General features: G+C 44.5%; 2 protein-coding genes and 1 pseudogene across 2 annotated transcripts; 2 read left to right on the plus strand and 1 right to left on the minus strand.

Moving 5' to 3' along the window:
* The first annotated feature begins 2,468 nt into the window (after positions 1 to 2,468).
* On the plus strand, positions 2,469 to 4,213 carry LOC114886883 (annotated as a pseudogene).
* Positions 4,214 to 8,481: 4,268 nt separating this feature from the next.
* On the minus strand, positions 8,482 to 16,786 carry RBM7 (RNA binding motif protein 7). The gene is made up of 5 exons (XM_029209690.1): positions 16,592 to 16,786; positions 15,528 to 15,690; positions 14,800 to 14,887; positions 11,927 to 12,017; positions 8,482 to 10,122 (listed from the first exon to the last, which is right to left on the minus strand). The coding sequence occupies exons 1-5, from the start codon at positions 16,685 to 16,687 to the stop codon at positions 9,760 to 9,762; spliced, it is 801 nt and encodes a 266-aa protein (XP_029065523.1). The 5' UTR covers positions 16,688 to 16,786; the 3' UTR covers positions 8,482 to 9,759.
* On the plus strand, positions 16,655 to 17,469 carry CUNH11orf71 (chromosome unknown C11orf71 homolog). Its single transcript, XM_029209692.1, has one exon. The coding sequence runs from the start codon at positions 17,022 to 17,024 to the stop codon at positions 17,415 to 17,417; it is 396 nt and encodes a 131-aa protein (XP_029065525.1). The 5' UTR covers positions 16,655 to 17,021; the 3' UTR covers positions 17,418 to 17,469.
* Positions 17,470 to 19,477: the final 2,008 nt, after the last annotated feature.

Raw genomic sequence — 19,477 nt, forward strand, 5'->3', positions numbered from 1 at the left:
AGGTGAAGCAGCAAATGCTGATGTGGAAGCTACAGCAAGTTATCCAGAGGATCTAGCTAAGTTAATTAATAAAGGTGTCTACATGAAACAACAGATTTTCAATGTAGATGAAACAGCCTTATATTGGAAGAAGATGCCATCTAGGACTTTCATAACTAGAGAGATGTCATTGCCTGGCTTTGAAACTTCAAAACACAGGCTGACTCTCTTGTTAGGGAATAATGCAGTTGGTAACCTGAAATTGAAGCCAATACTTATTCACCATTCTGAAAATCCTAAGGGCCTTAAGAATTATGCTAAATCTACTCTGCCTGTGCTCTATAAGTGGAACAACAAAGCCTGGATGACAGCTCACCTATTTACAACACGGCTCACTGAATATTTTAAGCCCACTGTTGAGACCTACTGTTCAGGAAAAAAATATTTCCTTCAAAATGTTACGCTCATTGACAACGCAACTGGTCACCCAAGAGCTCTGATGGAGATGGACAAGATTAACGTTGTTTTCATGCCTGCTAACACAACATCCATTTAACACAATATCCATTCTGCAGCCCGTGGATCAAGGAGTAATTATGACTTTCAAGTCTTATTATTTAAGAAATACATTTCGGGACTTCCCTGGCGGTCCAGTAGTTAAGACTCCACGCTTCCACTGCAGGGGGCACCACTTCGATCCCTGGTGGGGGAACTAAGATCCCGCATGCCATAGGGCACGGCCAAAAAAACAAAAACAAAAACAAACAAACAAAAAAGAAATACATTTCATAAGGTTATAGCTGCCATAGACACCGTGATTCCTCAGATGGATCTGGGCAAAGTAAATTGAAAACCTGGAAAAGCTTCATCACTCTAGATGCCATTAAGAACATTCATGATTCAGAGGAAGAGGTCAAAATATCAATATTAACAGGAGTTTGGAAGAAGCTGATTCCAACCTGAATGAATTAGGGGTTCAAGACTTCAGTGGAGGAAGTAACAGCAGATGTGGTGGAAATAGGAAGAGAATTAGAAGTGGAGCCTGAAGATGTGATGACATTGCTGTAATCTCATGATAAAACTTCCACAGATCAGGAGTTGCTTCTTATGGATGAGCAAAGAAAGTGGTTTCTTGAGATGGAATCTACTCCAGGTGAAGATGCTGTGAAGATTAATGAAATGACAACAAAGGATTTAGAATATTACATAAAATTATTTGACAAAGCAGGAGCAGGGTTTCAAAGGATTGCCTCCAATTCTGAAAGAAATTTCACTGTGGGTAAAAATGCTATCAAACAGCATTGCACGTTGCAGAAAAATCATTCGTGAAAGGAAGAGTCAATCAGTGCAGCAAAACTTCATTGTTGTCTTATTTTTAGAAACTGTCACAGCCATTCCAACCTTCAGCAACCACCACCCTGATCAGTCAGCAGCCATCAGCATCGAAGCAAGACCCTCCACCTGCAAAAAGATTATAAATCACTGAAGGCTCAGATGATTAGCATTTTTTAGCAATAAAAGATTTTTAAATTAAGGTATGTACACTGGGGTTTTTTAGACATAATGCTATTGTACATGATAGAATACAGTATAATATAAATATAACTTTTGTATGCATTGGGAAACCAAAACCTTTGTCACTCACTGTGATATTCAGTTTCTAGTGGTGGCCTGGAACTGAACCCACAATATCTCCAAGGCATGCCTGTACTGAAAGGGGAAAAGAAAAAACTGTCAACTTAGAATTCTATACCCAGACAAATTATATTTCAAAAACAAATGTGAAAGAGGCTTTTTCAGACATAGACAAGCTAAAAGAGTTCATCACCAGCAAGACTGTATTATAAGAACTATCAAAACAGGTTCTTCAAGCAGGCGAATACCAAATGGATAAATGGAGCTACACAAAAGGATGAAGAGCTCCAGAAATGGTAACTTTGGAAAATTACGTTAAGATTTTTTTTCTTATTTAAATCTTCTTAAAAGAAAATCTATGTTTTAATACCAACAGTAACAACAAAAAAACCCCAAAGAACAAACAAAAACAATTGTGTGTGGGGTATGTGCATACACAAACACACACACACACACACACACACAAATGTAAAGTGTATAAGAGCACAGTCTAGCAAGCTTGAACAGGGTGTGGGAGGGATGGTAAAATATATCAGGCGCTAAAACTGGACTATAACTCGAGAGAGAGGTTTACAAAAATTATGAGAAATACTAGGTACAACTCTATATCCATTAATTTGGAAAGACAGAGGAAATGTTGATTTTTAATAAAGATATAAATTCAGCTGGCCCACAATGAACGTCCGCCGCGGCTGCCGCTGCTGCTGAAGCAGAGGCCGCGGGATCCGCGGCGGCCGCGGGGGCCACAGCTCCGGCGCAGTGGGGCGCGCCCCGGGCCCAGGCCCGGCCCCAGCCGCCGCTGCGGAGCTGGCCGGGAGCCCCCGGAGCAAGGCTACGGCTTGGCCACCGCCGCCATGGCCCAGACCCTGCAGACGCAAATCCCGAACTTCGGCCACAGCATTCTGGAGTGCCTCAAGGAGCAGCGGCTGCAGGTCCCGTACTGTGATGTCTCGGTGGTGGTCAAGGGCCCTGCCTTCAAGGCCCACCAGGCCGTGCGGGCCACCAGCAGCTCCCACTTCCGGGGCCTGTCCTACAGCAGCCGGAGTGCGGCGGTGGAGCTGCCGGCGGCTGCGCAGCCCCAGTCCTTCCAGCAGAGCCTCAGCTTCCGCTACACGGGCCGGCTGAGCATGAACATGGGCGAGCAGTTCCTGCTCATGTACACATCGGGCTTCCTGCAGATCCAGGAGATCATGGAGCAGGGCACAGAGTTCTTCCTCAAGGTGAGCTCAGCCCGCTGTGACTCCCAGGGCCTGCACGCCGAGGAGGGCCCCTCGTCCGAGCCCCAGAGCCCTGTGGCGCAGACGTCGAGCTGGCCGGCCTGCGGCACCCCACTGCCCCTCGTGTCTCGCGTCAAGACGGAGCAGCAGGAGTCGGACTCTGTGCAGTGCACGCCTGTGGCCAAGTGGCTGTGGGACAGCAGCCAGAAGGAGAACGGCGGTTGCTGCAGTGGCAACGGCAGCCGCAAGATGGCCAAGCTCTCCGCGCCGGACCTGGTCGCCAACCGGCCGCCCCAGCAGGTCCAGGCGGTGGCGGTGGCACAGCGTGCCAGAGTGGCTGGGGGCTGGGGGGAAGCCGGCGGGGGCCGTGGCGGCAGCGGCAGGCGGAGTGATGGGTGGGCCCAGCACGTCGGAGCGGACCAGCCCGGGCATCTCAAGCGCTTACACCAGCGACAGCAGCGGCTCTTACCACGAGGAGGAGGAGGAGGACGCGGGCGAGGAGGGCACAGACGAGCAGTACCGGCAGATGTGCTGTATGTCCGCTATGTACCGCATGATGAATGTAGGCCAGACCTCCGAGAAGGTGGAGGAGGCCCTCCCAGAGCAGGTAGCCCCCGAGTCCCGGAATCACATTCGAGTGCGGCAAGACCTGGCGTCTCTCCCTGCTGAGCTCATCAACCAGATCGGCAGCCGCTGCCACACCCCAGGCTCTATGATGAGGGTGACCCCTCTGAGAAGCTGGAGCTGGTAACAGGCACCAGCGTGTACGTCACCCGGGTGCAACTCATGAACTGCCACGTCAGCGCGGGCACGCGGCACAAGGTGCTGCTGTGGCGCCTCCTGGCCTCCTTCTTTGACCGGAACACGCTGGCCAACAGCTGTGGCACCGGCGTCCGCTCTTCCAGGAACAGCTCCAGCAGCAAACCGCTGGATGGTCGCGCCCTCCACGCTGTCAAGTACTACTGCCAGAACTTTGCTCCCAGCTTCAACGAGAGCGAGATGAACGCCATCGCATCCGACATGTGCACCAACGCCCGCCGAGTGTGAGGAAGAGCTGGACCCCCAAGGTCAAGCTGCTTATGGCCGAGGGTGACGCCTACACCACCTTCGTCAGCTACACGGGCAAGACAGAGCCGGCCATGAGGGGTGTGGAGCATGGCTTCGAGACGGCCAGCCATGACGGCGAGGCCGGCCCCTCGGCCGAGGAAGCCGTCCAGTACCCCTCCACCGGACTCTCCCGCGGGGCCGTCACACTCCCCCTCCTGTCACACCCGCCCGCCATCTTGGGCACGAGCTACTGTCTGTCCTTCCCCAGGACCCGCGGGGGGCACTGCATGCTCCAGCCCCTCTGCGCACCCCCCACCCCCCGTCCCACCCCCTGACCCCAGTCCGATCAGGGATCCGGGCTGGGAGAGGACGGCAGGTGGTGCGAGATCTGCGTTGCCTTCTCCAGCACACACACTCGTGCACAGTCGGGGGGCTCTTGCTCCCCCTCTTCTAACCCCGAGCAACTGTCTCCCCACTCACCAGGCCAGGCACAGGGAGGGGTTGGCCTGGGGGGCTTGGGAAGACCCCCTTCCCAGGCGCTGGGCCACCTAGCCGGAGCATTCCTCAGCCTCTGCCCCCCTGCAGCCCCTTGGGACTCACAGGGGCCCCGGGTTCTCAGGACCCCTCCCGCCACCACCTCCCAGTGCTTCCACGTTCCAAAAGCACCTTCCTGTCTCCCTCGTCTGGCCCTGCGCCCGGGGGCTGGGGTAGGCGCGGCCATGAGGACTGCCCGTTTTACAGCTGAGGAAACTGGGGCTCAGAGAAACTCCATGACCGACCTAAGGTGGCGGACGGTGGCAGGCCCAGCGCCCTTCTCTTCCCCCACCTGTGCTCAGCCTCTCTTGCCGCCACCAGCCCCCTGGGGCCTGAGAGGGGCAGGTCCTGAGAGGGGGGGCCCTTGGGGGCAGACCGAGGGTCTCTGAGGATAGAAGGAGAGGCTTCCGGGGCTCGCAGAAGCGTGAGGGTGTGCGTGTGTGTGTGTGTGCGGGCGTGCGTGTGTAGAAGTTTTGCTTTTAAACAGATGAAGACGTGAGAGGCAGTAGGACCAGGGGTGGAACCCAGGGGAGCAGGCTGGGGAGCTGCTGCCTTTCCCTCCCTTCCCCACCCCACCCCGACCCCCCCAAGGCAGGGCTCCCAGCCCCCAGCCCCTGTACATACTTTTTAAAACATGTTTTTAGCTAATGAAATATTGAAGTATAAGATTCCTATTATTTTTCAAACCAACGGGACCGTGTCTGATGTCCCCTTCGGTCCTCGTGGCTGTGGAAGGCAGGACGGAGTGGGGAGCCGGGGGCAGGCTGAATGTGCGCGTGTGTGTGGAGTGGGGGCGCACGTTGCCGGGGGGGGCCCCCCAGGCCCCGCTCTGCCTGGGCTCCCGTGGGTCTGGCCGGCTTCCACTCAACCCCAGGGCCTTCCCCCAAGGGCTACATTGCAAGGTCCGGTTGGCTGAGTCCAGCTCCTGGCAGGGCCGGGTCCGCTTCATGGTTACAGATCGTTTGCCGAATCTTCTTTTACCATTCCTCTCTTTCTATCCTTGCCTAGCTCCGCGAGTGGTTTTGTGGATTTTTTGAGCTCTACGTGTAAACTTGGAGGGTTCTTTTTGTTTTTTAACGCCCCCCCCCGCACCCCTCCCCACACACGCTGGATGTCATTTCTTTGCAGTTCACATTTTTGTCTCCAGCCCTGGTTCTCAAGGCCTCTGTCTCCGAGCAGTCTGACTAGCCCATTGCTCCCAGCAGCCTCTCTCTCTCCAAAGGCAAGGGGATTACAGGAGGTGGGGTGGGGGCCAGCTGAACCACTGGGATCTGACCTGGAGGCCTGCGCCCCCCCCCCAGGAGCCCCTGCCAGCCTGCGGGGAGCGGGTCCTTCCTGACGTCTGCTTGCTGCGAGGGGGAGGGTCAGTCCAGGGGGGCCCTGGCGCTCTGCTTTCCTGGCCCAGCCCCAGTACCTTAGCCCTCAGCCGGCCCGAGTGCGTGGGGCGGGGGGGTGGGGGTCGACAGCCCCAGCTAAAGCACGAGCACCTTAGTCACACCTCCCCTGCCCCCTCATCCTGGCCTTGACACCCCACCCCAGAGTAGATCCCAAAGCACAATATCCTGGTCACTTGGCAAGCTGCCTGGCCGACCAAGCAGGGGTGGGCTGGGGCTCCAGCCAGACCCCCAAAGGAAGCAGGAGTCCCCAGGCGCTCCCGTCCTTCCAGGCCTCAGCGGGGGCCAGCTGTGTGGGACTGGGGTCTTCTCCCTCCCCACCCCCTTGTCCTGGGCAGGCCCCTGTCCAGCCCCTCCCGGCCTTGTCCTTGGGTGGGGCTTGCCCCGTCCCTCCTCCAAGCCCCTGCAGCACGGAGTTGGGTGGCAGAGCGCTCTTGTTTCAGGGACTCCAGGAGGTGCCCCTGGCTCCCTGGACTGTGTGTATAGGTCTGGGGAGGGGGCGGGGGAGAGGGGCGGGGCAGGGGCGCAGGGGAGGAAACTCCTCACCAGGAGAGCCAAAGACAGGGTTGTACCTTATCCCAGGAGCCACCCCTGCGCCCTCCCGCCCTGCCCTCCCTTTTCTTGGGCGGCCTGCTGCTTTTCCTGCTTTCCCTTCCCCTAGCCCTGCCCTGCCCTGAGCTGCATGGACCCCCCACCCCGGGGCAGCCAGGATGGAACATGAATGGAGAATCACTGACCAACGCAAAAAAGACTCTGGGGGACCCCCTCCACGTCCCCCGGCCGCCCATTCACCCATGTCTCTTTCACGAAGCACAGATCACCCGCCTCGTCCGCGGGGAGTGCCAACACCCTCCCTGCCCTGGGCCCAGCCCCTCCTCCGGCCCATAAGTGAGATTAAACATTAACTACTGTAAGAGGAGCCGCCCTGGGAAATGTGAACCATGAGACTATCAGTGATACTGATGAGAATAAACTAAATGCCTTTGTAACAAAAAAAACAAAAAAGATATAAATTCATTCTACAAAACAGAACCACAATTCCAAAACCCAGCTAAGGTAAACAATTATTTTAAGAAAACCTTAATGAATACAGATCCAATAACTTCTTAACAACTTGAAAACAAACAGAATTCTAGAGCGTATTAAAGGCACAGTATGTTGTGATACAATTTTTATAACAGGATGCAATGACGGTTCAGGGTTTGGAAATCTATACCAAAGAAGTTTTCAGTGTTGAAGCCTCCTTTTTTCAATTATTTGACAAACGTTCCTTCATTTATTCAGCAAAAATTTACCATGTATTATATATATGCCAGGCACTGAATACTAGGAATTCAGTGGTGAAAAAATGAGGTCCTGGACTTCATGGAGACATCTAGAGAGATACAAATAAAAATAAAATGTTAATACAATAAAAAGGCTGTAAGAGAAATACAGGGAATACTATAGCAATACGTAAATTGGCACGCAAACATTAGGGTGCTGTTGGAATAACGCTGTTGCAATGATGATTGCCCATTCTAGGATGGTGGCAGTGGATACAGATAAGATGGGCCTACACAACGTAATCAGAAAGTGGTATAAAATTTTCTGATTGACTAGATGGAGAAGAGTGGAGTCAGAGATTCTTTGGGGGGATCTTAATGTATTATGTATAAAAGGGTAAAGAAAGGGTCAAGTAAGTTCAAAAAATACTGTTAGGTATAAACATTACTGCAGCACTTGTCAGCTTCATGGCACTTTCTCATTAAGAGAGAGTCACGGTGTTAGATAGTACATAATGTTTACCATACATTTGACTACGGAACCCTGTTATTTTTGCAGAACACCTTGTGAGAGTACTGTTTCATGGAACACACTCTGGGAGAAACTGCTTTCCATAAAAACAATCTCTTCCTTTCTACTCCTGCAGCTCTCAATACCTCGGTGAATTGTCTGACCAGCTATATTCAATTCTTTGTGGCTGTCTTGTTCTATCCCTTTACACAGTACATATATTTAGTTTGGTTACTTTCAACTGGATGAGGGTGAAGTGAAAGATTCACTGGAACCTCAGAAGGGGTGTCCCAAAAAGCATTAAAAAAGAAAAAAATTATTCTGGACCAGGGTCACCTGTGAATCAACAGGAACAGACCTGAGCCACAGATAAGTCACAATAAAGCAGTATTAATCTTTGTTAATATCTACAAACGCTACTGAGTAAATTTTCATATAGGTCAGACACCTGAAAATAACAGGCTCGTTGGAAACAAATCCTTCTACTATGAAACTGCTTAAGCAACAGAAACTTGATTTGAACGCTCTGTGCTGAGTAATTGGATAGCTAGCTCCATTTACCTGGACTCAGAAGAGCTGCATGCATTTAGAAACAGAGAAAACCAAACGTACAAACTCCTAGAGACTAGGGAGGGTAACTAAATTAGTTTACAGTGCTCGGAAACATAAACCATGTGTTACTGAAAATCTGATTCTAAAATATAAGTTTGATATGTTCAAAAGGTATATTTCAGGATACTCTAACACCACGCAATCACTGAATAAAAGTATGCTGCTAGCTTCTTGTGTACAATGTTAGTGATGTCAAAAAAAAAGACACACCCCTCCTTTTTGTTTTCAATATATTAAAAAGCAACATAGTACAAATGTTGTAGTTAATATTAAAAAGGATCCAAATTTTTCAAGGAATTAATTTTTATAAACAAGTTCTACAATGAAAGGGAAACGGCATATTGATACATAAAAGTTTTGTTAAACAAGATTTTAAATCAAAGTGTTTTAGACTAAATTCTTTCAAATGTTCAAACAAAAAAGAACCCTGTACAATCTCCATAATAAAATGTGTCCTTGCACTTTGAAAATGTTAAAAGTTTAGAAATTTGAGTGATAGAGGCAGCACTTAAAGGTTTCATGAACCTTTTTTCCCAAAAAAGAATACTTTCAGTAAAACATTTTACTATTTTATCTGACTATGCATTTACATTTTTGTTCTTCCAGAAAAAGATTTACATTAACACTGTATTTTTACTGTAAAAAAAATACATTTAGAGATATTTAACTTCCTGAGTGACTTCAGTCATACATCGAACATGTTTGTTGTTTTTTGTGTGTGTGTGGTACGCGGGCCTCTCACTGTTGCGGCCTCTCCTGTTGCGGAGCACAGGCTCTGGACGCACAGGCTCAGCGGCCATGGCTCACGGGCCCAGCCGCTCTGCAGCATGTGGGATCTTCCCGGACCGGGGCACAAACCCGTGTCCCCTGCATCGGCAGGCGGACTCTCAACCACTGTGCCACCAGGGAAGCCCATCGAACATGTTTTAATGAGCAAATTCTAAAATTTTACAATGAAATAGCATGTGTAGATGTATACTTGTATGCTCACTTACAGTAAAACTCAAGATCATGTCACAGAACTTACACTTAAGTTCTCTAAGTTAAATAATATGATTTATCCCCAAACTTGACCAAAAGGTTTTCTCAAATATTAGTAAAATGAATCACTGAATTTACATTTTCTCATTTAGTAACAAAATACTGAGTCATTTCAGACTATCAACTTGAATGTTTTCCATTATATACACCAAAAATCTGATTCCCTAACAAGAAATTTCTTGTAATACAAAAAGATAACAGATAATTAAAATATTTGCTTCATAATACAACTAATCCAAATAATACATCCCTTCCTCAATTGTCTAAAATGATTAGGAATTGTGCACTTTCTTTAGCATAAAACCCTTTCCTCTTCTTAAAACCCTGAGGTGAAAGGTTATTAATGTAATAAAACTAGAACCACAATTCTCATTTCTGTATTGGACTGCAATTAGGTTTTAAAAATTTTATAAAGAAATGTGCCAACTTGTAAAGCTGCTCTATAGACTTTTTTAAAGAAAACATTCCCAGAAACAACAAAAAGGGCCTAGAATGACACTATGGAAACATCCTTTTAACACTTGTTAGTGTCGAGATGAGCGCCATTTTCCATCTCTACCACTGTCTCTTCTGTTATCATAGTCATGGCTCCAGCCATCGGGATTTCTCTCTTCATAGAAGAAATCATCTCTGCTTCCTCTGTAATGATGGTCGGACTCATGATCAGTGTAACGCTGTTCACGGCTATAATGTCTATCCACTACGTAGGTATGAGAATTCTGTCTGACTTTTCGCTGTGATAATGGTGTATCTTGGCGCCACTGGGAGGTTGAAGACCGGTTAAAAGTGTGATTATGTGACTGAACTGATGGGGAAAATCCTGATTGATCCAGATGCGGAGAACCAAATTTCCCTCCATATGACATCTGTCTCAAGACACTGTTCATCTGAGCGAAGAGAAAAAGAAGGAAATGTGTTAACCACAAATATTTCTAGATAGCAAAGGCAACAGATATCAAGCCATGGTCAAACGAACACAATAATGGAAAAGCAAAATCATTCTTGCCTAGCTGAATCTTAAGGTAAACACAACTAAAGTAGTACAATAGCTTCGTTCATTCCAATGTATACCTACAAGATATCTGTACTACTACTCTTTGTCCTCCAGAATATAATTTAGAAGGGAAGAAGTAATACAAAATGACTATAATGTAAATCACTGTATGATGAACACATTAAAAGCAAAAGCTCAGTATCTTTAGGAAGGATTTAATGAAGGCGACATATGATCTGAGTATTAAAAGTATGGATGTAATTTTTTTTTTTTTGGCCATGCCGCACGGCTTGCAGGATCTTAGTTCCCCAACCAGGGATCGAACTCACACCCTCGGCAGTGAAAGCGTGTAGTCCTAACTACTGGACCACCAGGGAATTCCCTGGATGGAGTTTTTTAAGGAAAATATTTTAAGGGGGAGGTATGTCAAGGAAAGAAGACTGCACAAACAAAAATAACAGGGAAACACAGAATAGTTCATAGAATAGCAAGTAATTCTGGCTAAGACAGGTTATAGATCTCATGAGCCATGACTCACGGATGGTAAAGCTAGAAAGGTTTATTGGAATCAGATAATGGGAGCAAAAACACAAGGCTAGGGCTTCCCTGGTAGCGCAGTGGTTAAGAATCCGCCTTCCAATGCAGGGGACACGGGTTCGAGCCCTGGTCCGGGAAGATCCCACATGCTGTGGAGCAACTGAGCCCATGCGCCACCATAACTACTGAGCCTTCACTCTAGAGCCTGTCCTCCGCAACAAGAGAAGCCACTGCAATGAGAAGCCCGCTAGCCGCAACTAGAGAAAGCCTGCACGCAGCAACGAAGACCCAATGCAGCCAAAAATAAATAAATAAAATATGAAATTTATATTAAAAAAATCACCAGGAAGATAAGCAAAACAGAGTTATAATAGTAATTTTGAAATGGTGTGTGAGATGGACTAGTGAGAAGAAAATAGATACAAGTACTAAGTGACTAGACGAGTGGTTCCCAAATTCTGCCTGTGGACAGACATTAGCTAATGACGATTATTTTTTTAATGGTCTACAGCAAAATAAGAAAAATATATAATATGTTTATAAAAGTTGATATCTCTTTATATTGGTCTCTCAATTTTATTTTATTTCACTTATATTTTTATTCTGCAGACCTGTGCAATACAAAAGCCTAGGGACCACAATTCAAGATTGTGATTTGGGCAAAGAAAATAAAAAGGAAGAAACAAACGTAAGAAAAAGAAAAGAATGAAGGATCTGAGACTGATCAAAGACGCAACAGCAAAAGATACTTAAGATTTTATCATTGGTGATACTATTACAGAAAAAAATGGCATGTTCACAAGGGAGGTGGTCTAGAAGACTGTAGTATATTAACGTATTAAGTATTAAAGACAGTACATGATGAGAAGTTACTCGGCACAGGTTGCAAGAACATCAGAGAATGAGTATCCAATATTTGCAACACACACACACACATCACACCAACAATGGTTAAAGAAAAATAAAAATGTGACAAAGCAGTTCTTCTTTTTATCTTCAATCTTTTAAATATATATTTCAGCCCAGTGAAAACTAAAATGAGTGATCTACAAAGTTCATGCTAGTCTAACTAAAATTTAAGAAATGAACTTAAGAATTAAGAATGAATGTTTTAACTAAGTACGAGTTTTTTAGCAACTCGAGTTGAACAATCAGCTTACCACTGCTTGTCTCTGAAAATTTTCTGAAGAAGAAAAAGATCTTTGAATTATTGGTGTTGATGGAGTCATGTTATCCACTGGCCTTTCGTACCTGTGAAAAGTAAGAAAACCAACATATAATCATTCATTCAGTAAATGTTTACTACATACCACTCCTGAGCAAGACACAGTCTTCAAAGACAGGAATGAACAAGACCAACAAGGTATCTGTTCTCATGGAGCTGGGGTAAGGATTCAGACAAGACAATTTCACATGGTTATAAAGACATAGTAATAAATGACTGAAGAGCAAGTTGAGGTGAGAGAGATAGGCGGTTCTATTTTAGCTTGACTGGTCAGGACTGGCCTTGCTAAAAAGGAGACATTTGAAGTTACAGCTGAACAAGATTACCTGGAGGCAACACACTCCAGCTGAGGGAAGGACTAGTGCAGGGGGAAGCAAACTATAGCCTGTGTGCCAAACTCAGTTTGTGTAAACAAAGTTTTACTAGAACTTAGCCAGGCTCTTTTGTTTTGGTATTATCTGTGTGGTGCTACAATGGCAGAAGAAACTAGTCCTTTATAGAAAAAAAAAATTGTGTCAATTTATAGAAAAAAAATTGTCAATACCTGGGCCAGTAATGCAAAGGCCTAGACTAAGAACTAAAATGAAAAGGATTTGATCAATTAGACATAACAGGTGAGGGAACCAGAAGAACTAAAAGATAAAAATCTAGATTTTTGGCTTGAGCAATTAGGTAGACCTTTACTGAGATAAGAAGAAAGAATAATAGGTTTGGGGGAGTAAGGAGTTCTGTAATATAAAAAGAATATTAATCTTAAGGACTTAAACCTTATTCCTCACTTCCTATAGAGGTAACTTGCTCTACAGAAAAACTCAGAAAGGTTTTAATTTTATTTTAAAATATGCCTTTGGAAGCAAATCACCAAGATTTGGAATTAAATCACCAAGAATCAAATCATCAAGATTTATCTTACAGTTTAGATCTTTTTATTTTGGGTTTTCTTCTTTTTTTTAAGCAGAACTGATTTTATTTGTATGCTGTAAAGAAAGCTACTTTTTTTAAAAAGAACTTTTATTCTTTATATATATGTATATAAAAATATATATATAAAAATAAACCCGTGCCCCCTGCAGTAGAAGTACGGAGACTTAACCACTGGACCGCCAGGGAAGTGCCATATTTTGGGTTTTCTTAAATCGGATTACGTACCTGTATGCTAAGGGGGTAAAAAGTATAATTTTACTTACAGAGAGTATAAAAATCAGGTACACTCTAGTGTTTGATTAAAACTACAGTATTTATTTGCATATTTCTTTCCCCAAGAATTTCTAAGAAGGGTTAAAAACTCTTTTTTTTTCCCTCCACCTAAGATACCTTTCAAGAGTCCAGAAAAGTGGTTAGAGATGCTTCGAATTCCAACTACACTGAAAAGCATTTAAACACAATTAACTTCAGCTGGCAAGAAAAGACTCTAAGAGGGTACCCTTTCCACGTTACTGCTCTCTTACAATTTTCACCTTCCAAACTCTTTTCATATCCGCCCACTTCTCTCCAGCTCCTGGCACCACACTAATCCAAAGCCCCAACCTCACTCCCATGGCTTCCTTGCTACTAACACCAATACCCTGCTACCAACAGCTTCCTAGTCACCCTTGTCCCCTTCAATCCATTCTCTCCCAGTACAACCAACTAACTCATTACAATACAAACCTGTTCCTCTTACTACCCTACTGAAAACGTTTCAATGTCTTCCTACTGTTCTTAGGGTGAAATTCCAAAATCCTAATTATGGCCTATAAGAAAGGCCCTGTATCATTTGCCTCTGTCTACTTCAACAGTATCATCTACTACTCTCCATTTTCTATTATGATCTAGGTACACTGCCCTCTTCCAAGTCCTCATTCACTTACCTCTCCTTGTTAAAACTTTCTAGAAACTTTCTACTCGTATCATGGTGGGTGTGCTCAATCACACTGCCTGGGTTTGAAAACAAGCCCACTGCTTATGAGCAGTTCTCGCTTGAGCAAGTTAACCCCCAACCTTCATTTTCTTCATACATAAGGTAGAGATAATAATAATCCTTGCCTCATAAGTCTACTGTGAGGAATAAATGAGATCATAGGTGCAAAGGACTTGGTGAAGAACCTGACAGGTGACAGGTATTTGTTAACTCTTTCTTGAATGAAGCCATAAATTGATAAATAGCTCTATGGACATACCGGGAAGAAACCATCCCTGGCAAAATAGCAGCCTCCCCAAAGAAAATTATTAGTAAATATAAATATGGTACCTCTTCCAATCCTCAGTAGCTAAGAGGTATTTCAGAGATCATTCAAATCAACTTCTTTTCCTTACAAATGGAAAGACAGGGACATAGACTAGCTCAAGATTACACAATTGGTAGAGACAGATCCAGAATCCGATTCTATGAACTCTTAGTCCAGTAGTCTGTTTACTAACAGGTATTTTTAAACTGCAAGCAACAACCATTTAGTGGTCATAAAACTAATGTGATTTTTTGAAAAATAAAATAAAATAGAAAATAGAGGATACTACAAGTAGTAAGGCTAAGTAATGTTTTGAGAAATTTCGTCTCAGTTATATACATGTATGTGGGTGTGGGTATGTCTTTACAAAGGAACATAAATATAGTTATGTACGTATCTATTTTAAGGGAACTATATATAATGGGCCTATAGTCCCCTTAAAATAGATACATATATAACTATAATCCAACATAGCAAATATAGCAGAAGAATAAAGAGGTAGGAGCATAAAGAAAGAAACCAATCACTCATTATGCATTTTGAAGTCACTGCCTAAAAAAATTCCTGATAAATGATTTTAAAAATAGGTGAGAAATATTACCTGCTAGGAGATGTGGAAGTAGGGCTTGAACTTCCAACATGATGCTGGGGATATGACGAACTGACCTCCTGTGAGGCATGGCTACTTCCTAAAATGAAACAATTTGAGAAGTTCTTATTGATAAAAAACTTAATTTGAAATTTTGTATCCCTCAGCCCAATCACTCCGAAAAAGGTAGACATAGGCTAAAAGTGAAAACCTCAAATTTCAGTAAATTGCTTTATAGTTCATCAGAGTGAAAATTGTTAAGTGTTTAATACCAAATATACCCAAAGCAAAGGGTTCCAAATAAGGTACTTTCCAATGTATAAATACCCAATCTGGCCATAGTATTCTGATCCCCACACTAAATTGTAAGAATGACTACAAGGAAAGTTTCATCCTTACATGATCACACATCAAAATTTGTAAAAGTAAATTACAAAGCAGTCAGGAAAAGTATTTTTAGGAAATAATCCTTGTGCTTTTAGAGTGTGAACCCAAACTCAGTCATTTTAATAATAAGGTTTATGTTCTTTTCACAAACCCAAACTGAAATTTTAACTCTCATTTTAAAATTACAGCTTTCAAAATCCATACTGTCAATGTTACCCATTTTCAGGGATATATAAAGTTTACTATTCATAAAGCTTAAAGCATTTTCATCCAAAAATAGGTTCTTTAAATAACAGAATTAAAAACAAAGCGGCAAACAACCTCTCTCCTAAACATCATCAGTGAATAGTTACCTGATCTAAACTGAATTTTGATGGGCCTTCCAAAAAGTTTGATTCCGTTAAGCAGATTCATGGCATAAGGAACAGATACTTCATGTTTGAAATTCACAAACGCAAACTGCTTTGGTTTACCATCCTTATCTTTTGGAATTTTCACTTTTATTACTGGCCCAGCCTACAGGCAAAAAAAAGTTTTTAGAATTTCAGTAAGGCAGTTTCAGGAAAATAGTCAAACTTTACAAAGTTTAAAAAATTCAAAAATGTAACCAGGGACTCTAATTTTAAAAATGGATACACTCGGATTTCCATCTCGGTTAAAGATCCTGTAGATATGACCGAAAATTAGATTAACTTACTTGGAGGGAGGGAGCCCATAAGGAACCGGAAACCCAATCACCGACTGAATTTACATTTCACAGCACTTTATGACTTTAACAAGGCTACCAACATCCATCATTATCCCACTGCGTGGAAATGAACCTTTATCAAGAGTAAGAGAAAGTAGTTTTCTTGGACTAAAAATTCACTTTTGTATCGACTAATCAAACATTACCAGTTGTTGAAAGACAGAACTGGAGGGAACAGGTTTAACGCATCTTGATACAGATTTTAATACATAAACACTACAGTGCCGCTCTCCTACAGAGTATTTATGAGTCTGTCCTTGCTGCAACTTCGTAAGAAACTTAAGTGGAAAACGGATACTAAGAAAGAAATTGAAATAAAATTTACAAGCTGAAGATGAGAAAAGCAGGAAGAGGAAAAGCACAGCTCAACGAAGGACCCACGCGTACGAGGTCGCTTAAGAGCACTGACTCTTTACCACGTGAATGCCCGACAGAGGACCCTCCACCACCTTTAGTCGTTACTTCGGCCTGAACTAACCAGGATCCTTCTAATAAAGCGACACGTAGCGAGCGCCTCCCTTTCTAAGCGCGACCCCCGCCTCCAGCCCGCCCACCTGTCCAGTGCCGGGACGAACCTTGCCACTTGAGCCAGGAAAGCGGGGATGGCCATTGGGCCGCGCCCTACCCGGGCCGGAAAACGAAAGGGAAAGGCTGATCCCAGCCGCTTACCTGGTGGAAAAGCTCGAAAAGGAGCTCCTCTGTCACTTTCGTTTCAAGGTTGCCCACAAAGAGAGTCCGATCCGCTTCCGCTGCCGCCGCCCCCATCTCAGCATCGCCCCCTCCCGAAAAAGGCCGAAGGGTCGCCGCCGACGCACCCACTGCGCACTCTCAGAAACCCCACGTCCTCGCGCTCCCAGGCGTCACAGACGTAAACGTCAATCACGTCGGCTCTCAGTGGCGTCAACGTGAGCTGACGGACTGCGCATGCTCGGGAGGAGAGCGCTGGGTTAAAGTGGGTCCTTGATCCGCAGACGCTCAGGTGATGGCTTCCGATGAAGTCGGTCACAGTGTTCGAGACCGGCTGGACTGATCAGTGGAGCCGCGAAGAGTCTGCCTTGACCGTAGGACATAACACAGATACTGCGGGCAGTGTTTGAAGATGGCCCTGAACTATGTGTCCCTGTCTGCCGGCGATCGAAGAGGCCTGGTGGCTTACCGCTCTTCCCACGGCGACCTCAGCTCGTCGGCCTTAGCGTTGGCGATGGTCTCTGGAGATGGCTTCCTCGTTACCAGTCCCGAGGAGATTCTTCCAGAACCTATTCTTCGGTCCACTGTGCGGCTGAACTTCCGGACCGAGAGCCGTCGGGCGCCTGGTGGCGGCGGGAGCCCGACCCGCTTTATAGAGGGAAGGGAGCAGGAGGCGCGGAGCCGAAGCCGCCAAGCCAGATTTTCACCTTACCCGGGCCGTGCGGTTAAACTCGACCTCCTAAGAAGTGTACTGCAACAGCGTCTGGTGGCACTTGGAGGTGTTAGCGCAGCCCGTCTTTCAGCTTAAAATGAATACCTCTCTCCGCCCCTCAGCTTGTGAACAAGGCTTCTCTAAAATACTTTCTTGGTGCAACCGAAGTCTTATTTTTAGAGGGACGTCTTTTCAGTTTAATATAAAAATGCGTGGTAGTCCTGTTACTCTAGCCTAGCGCAAAGTAAAATGTTTACAGCTACTTGATTCAGATGGTTTTAAACAGCCATGATGATTAGATCGGAAGGGAGGAGCAGCAGAGATTTTTTTTGAGGTAGTCACAAAGGATGGGATCATCCTTCCCAGAGGTCAGTAATCCTTTTATCCTCCCAACAATGGATCCAAATTTGTCTTGCTTTCCACAAGTCTTACACCTCCTCCCTGGCAGATTCTCCTACTTTGAGACTTATAATTCCGAGTTTCCTTACATGCCTACCTTTCTATCTCAGGTTATTCCCTCTGCCTTTACTTCTGTTGGTTTATTACTGTGGCGTATCCTCCCACCTATGGCCCAACACTTCTATCATCTTGTCCTTAAGACTTCTTCCATTCCCCTCCTCCACTTTTTCTTAAGGAATATCTACAAACCAGTCTCTACTAAAACAACAAAAGCAAAACCTAAACCTTGCTACTCTCTCAAATTATTAAACCAATTTACATTTCTTTATTTGCCAAAAGTTCCAAATGAATTTTTACACTTATATTTGTCACTTTATTGCTCACATTCAATCCCAGCTTCCTTAATCTGAATCTTGTCCCAAACTATACAAAAATTGGAAACCTTCATCTTACAGTTTCCTCTTAGGAAGTTGCTCATCTGTTCACTCTAGCATCTTCCTTAAACTTTCTCGTTTGTCTTTTGCCATTCCACTATTAAATAGTATTTGAAGGTCTTCTCAGTGCTAAGCACTGTGGATGAACTTTACATAGCCCTGCTATCAAGGAGATCAAGGAGTGTACTCAAGATGGAGAGGCTAATAAATCACCACACTGGACTGTCCATTAGGTGCAGTGATGAAAATAAACCTTGGTTGCCATGGCTCTCCGTAATACTGCACTATCCTGGTTCTTCCCTTATCTGGCTGATCGCTCCTTATCTGCTCATAATTTTGTCTTAACCATACATTCTCCAAGGTTTAAAGGGTGGTACTGGGAGAAATCTAGTGGATTTTGTAAGTGGCAACTCTTTATGTAAGCAGGCAGTGTAGCTTTTTCCCAGCGGACTCTGGTCTGTAATTACGTTCAGATAAAGCAAAATTACCACACACCAAACAATTGAATTGTGAGAACTACATTTTAAGAAGAATATTGACAAACCAGAGAGCTTCTGTAAGAGTGATCAATACAGTGAGAGGTCTGGAAACCAGGTCATAAGAAAATCGTTTGAAAGGATAGTAGCTATGTGTAATATGTGCAAGGCAATGTGCTAGAGGCGATTATTCATTGTTTATTCAGATATTTATTGAGCACTTACTCTGTGCCTGCTAGTAACTGTGCCTGCTAGTAACTATGTTAGGCACTTACAATAAAGTGGTGAACAAGATAGATAAGGTCTCTGCTCTTATGGAGCTTTATGTATGTCATCTAGTTCTCACAATAGCCCATAACAAAAGTATTATGCTTTCATTTTTTTGCCAAGAAACCAAGGCACAAAGAGATGAAGTAAACTTTCCAAGGTCATACAGCTAGATAGAGCCTTGTAGCCATTCAACCCAGGTTCCTCATTTGAATCACGAAACACCAAAAATGACTTGAGTGACTATTTTCTCAATTCTCGCAAAGATAGTAGCTAACTAATGCTATTCTATCAATAGATATCTGAAAAGAAGTTAATTCATAATATATGGATTCCTTAGGCTGGGTGTGGTTGAGAAAGAATCCCAAACCTACATGCTAAGAATTTTAGATTGGGAAAGAATAATAAAATTAAGGCTGAAGGTAAGAAGGATTTTCATAAAACTTAGAGATGCCTGATGGTGGAAAATACCACCTCACAGGGTAATAAATTAACTCTCCAAAGTTCACGTAGAGGCTAAATTCTGTCAAGTATGAAATAAGACTTATTTTATAAGATGAAAAGTCATAAATGACTTCTT

The sequence above is a fragment of the Monodon monoceros genome, unplaced genomic scaffold, assembly GCF_005190385.1.
Source record: "Monodon monoceros isolate NGI ecotype Baffin Bay Population unplaced genomic scaffold, NGI_Narwhal_1 Super_Scaffold_7, whole genome shotgun sequence".
Classification (NCBI taxonomy): Eukaryota; Metazoa; Chordata; class Mammalia; order Artiodactyla; family Monodontidae; genus Monodon; species Monodon monoceros.

Coding starts and splice junctions, on each gene's coding strand:
- RBM7 (XM_029209690.1), bottom strand. CDS start 16,687: ATGGGGGCGGCGGCAGCGGAAGCGGATCGGACTCTCTTTGTGGGCAAC. Junction 15,691..16,591: donor TTTTCGAGCTTTTCCACCAG/GTAAGCGGCTGG, acceptor TTTTGCCTGTAG/GCTGGGCCAGTAATAAAAGT. Junction 10,123..11,926: donor ATTTTCAGAGACAAGCAGTG/GTAAGCTGATTG, acceptor CTCTTCGCTCAG/ATGAACAGTGTCTTGAGACA.
- CUNH11orf71 (XM_029209692.1), top strand. CDS start 17,022: ATGGCCCTGAACTATGTGTCCCTGTCTGCCGGCGATCGAAGAGGCCTG.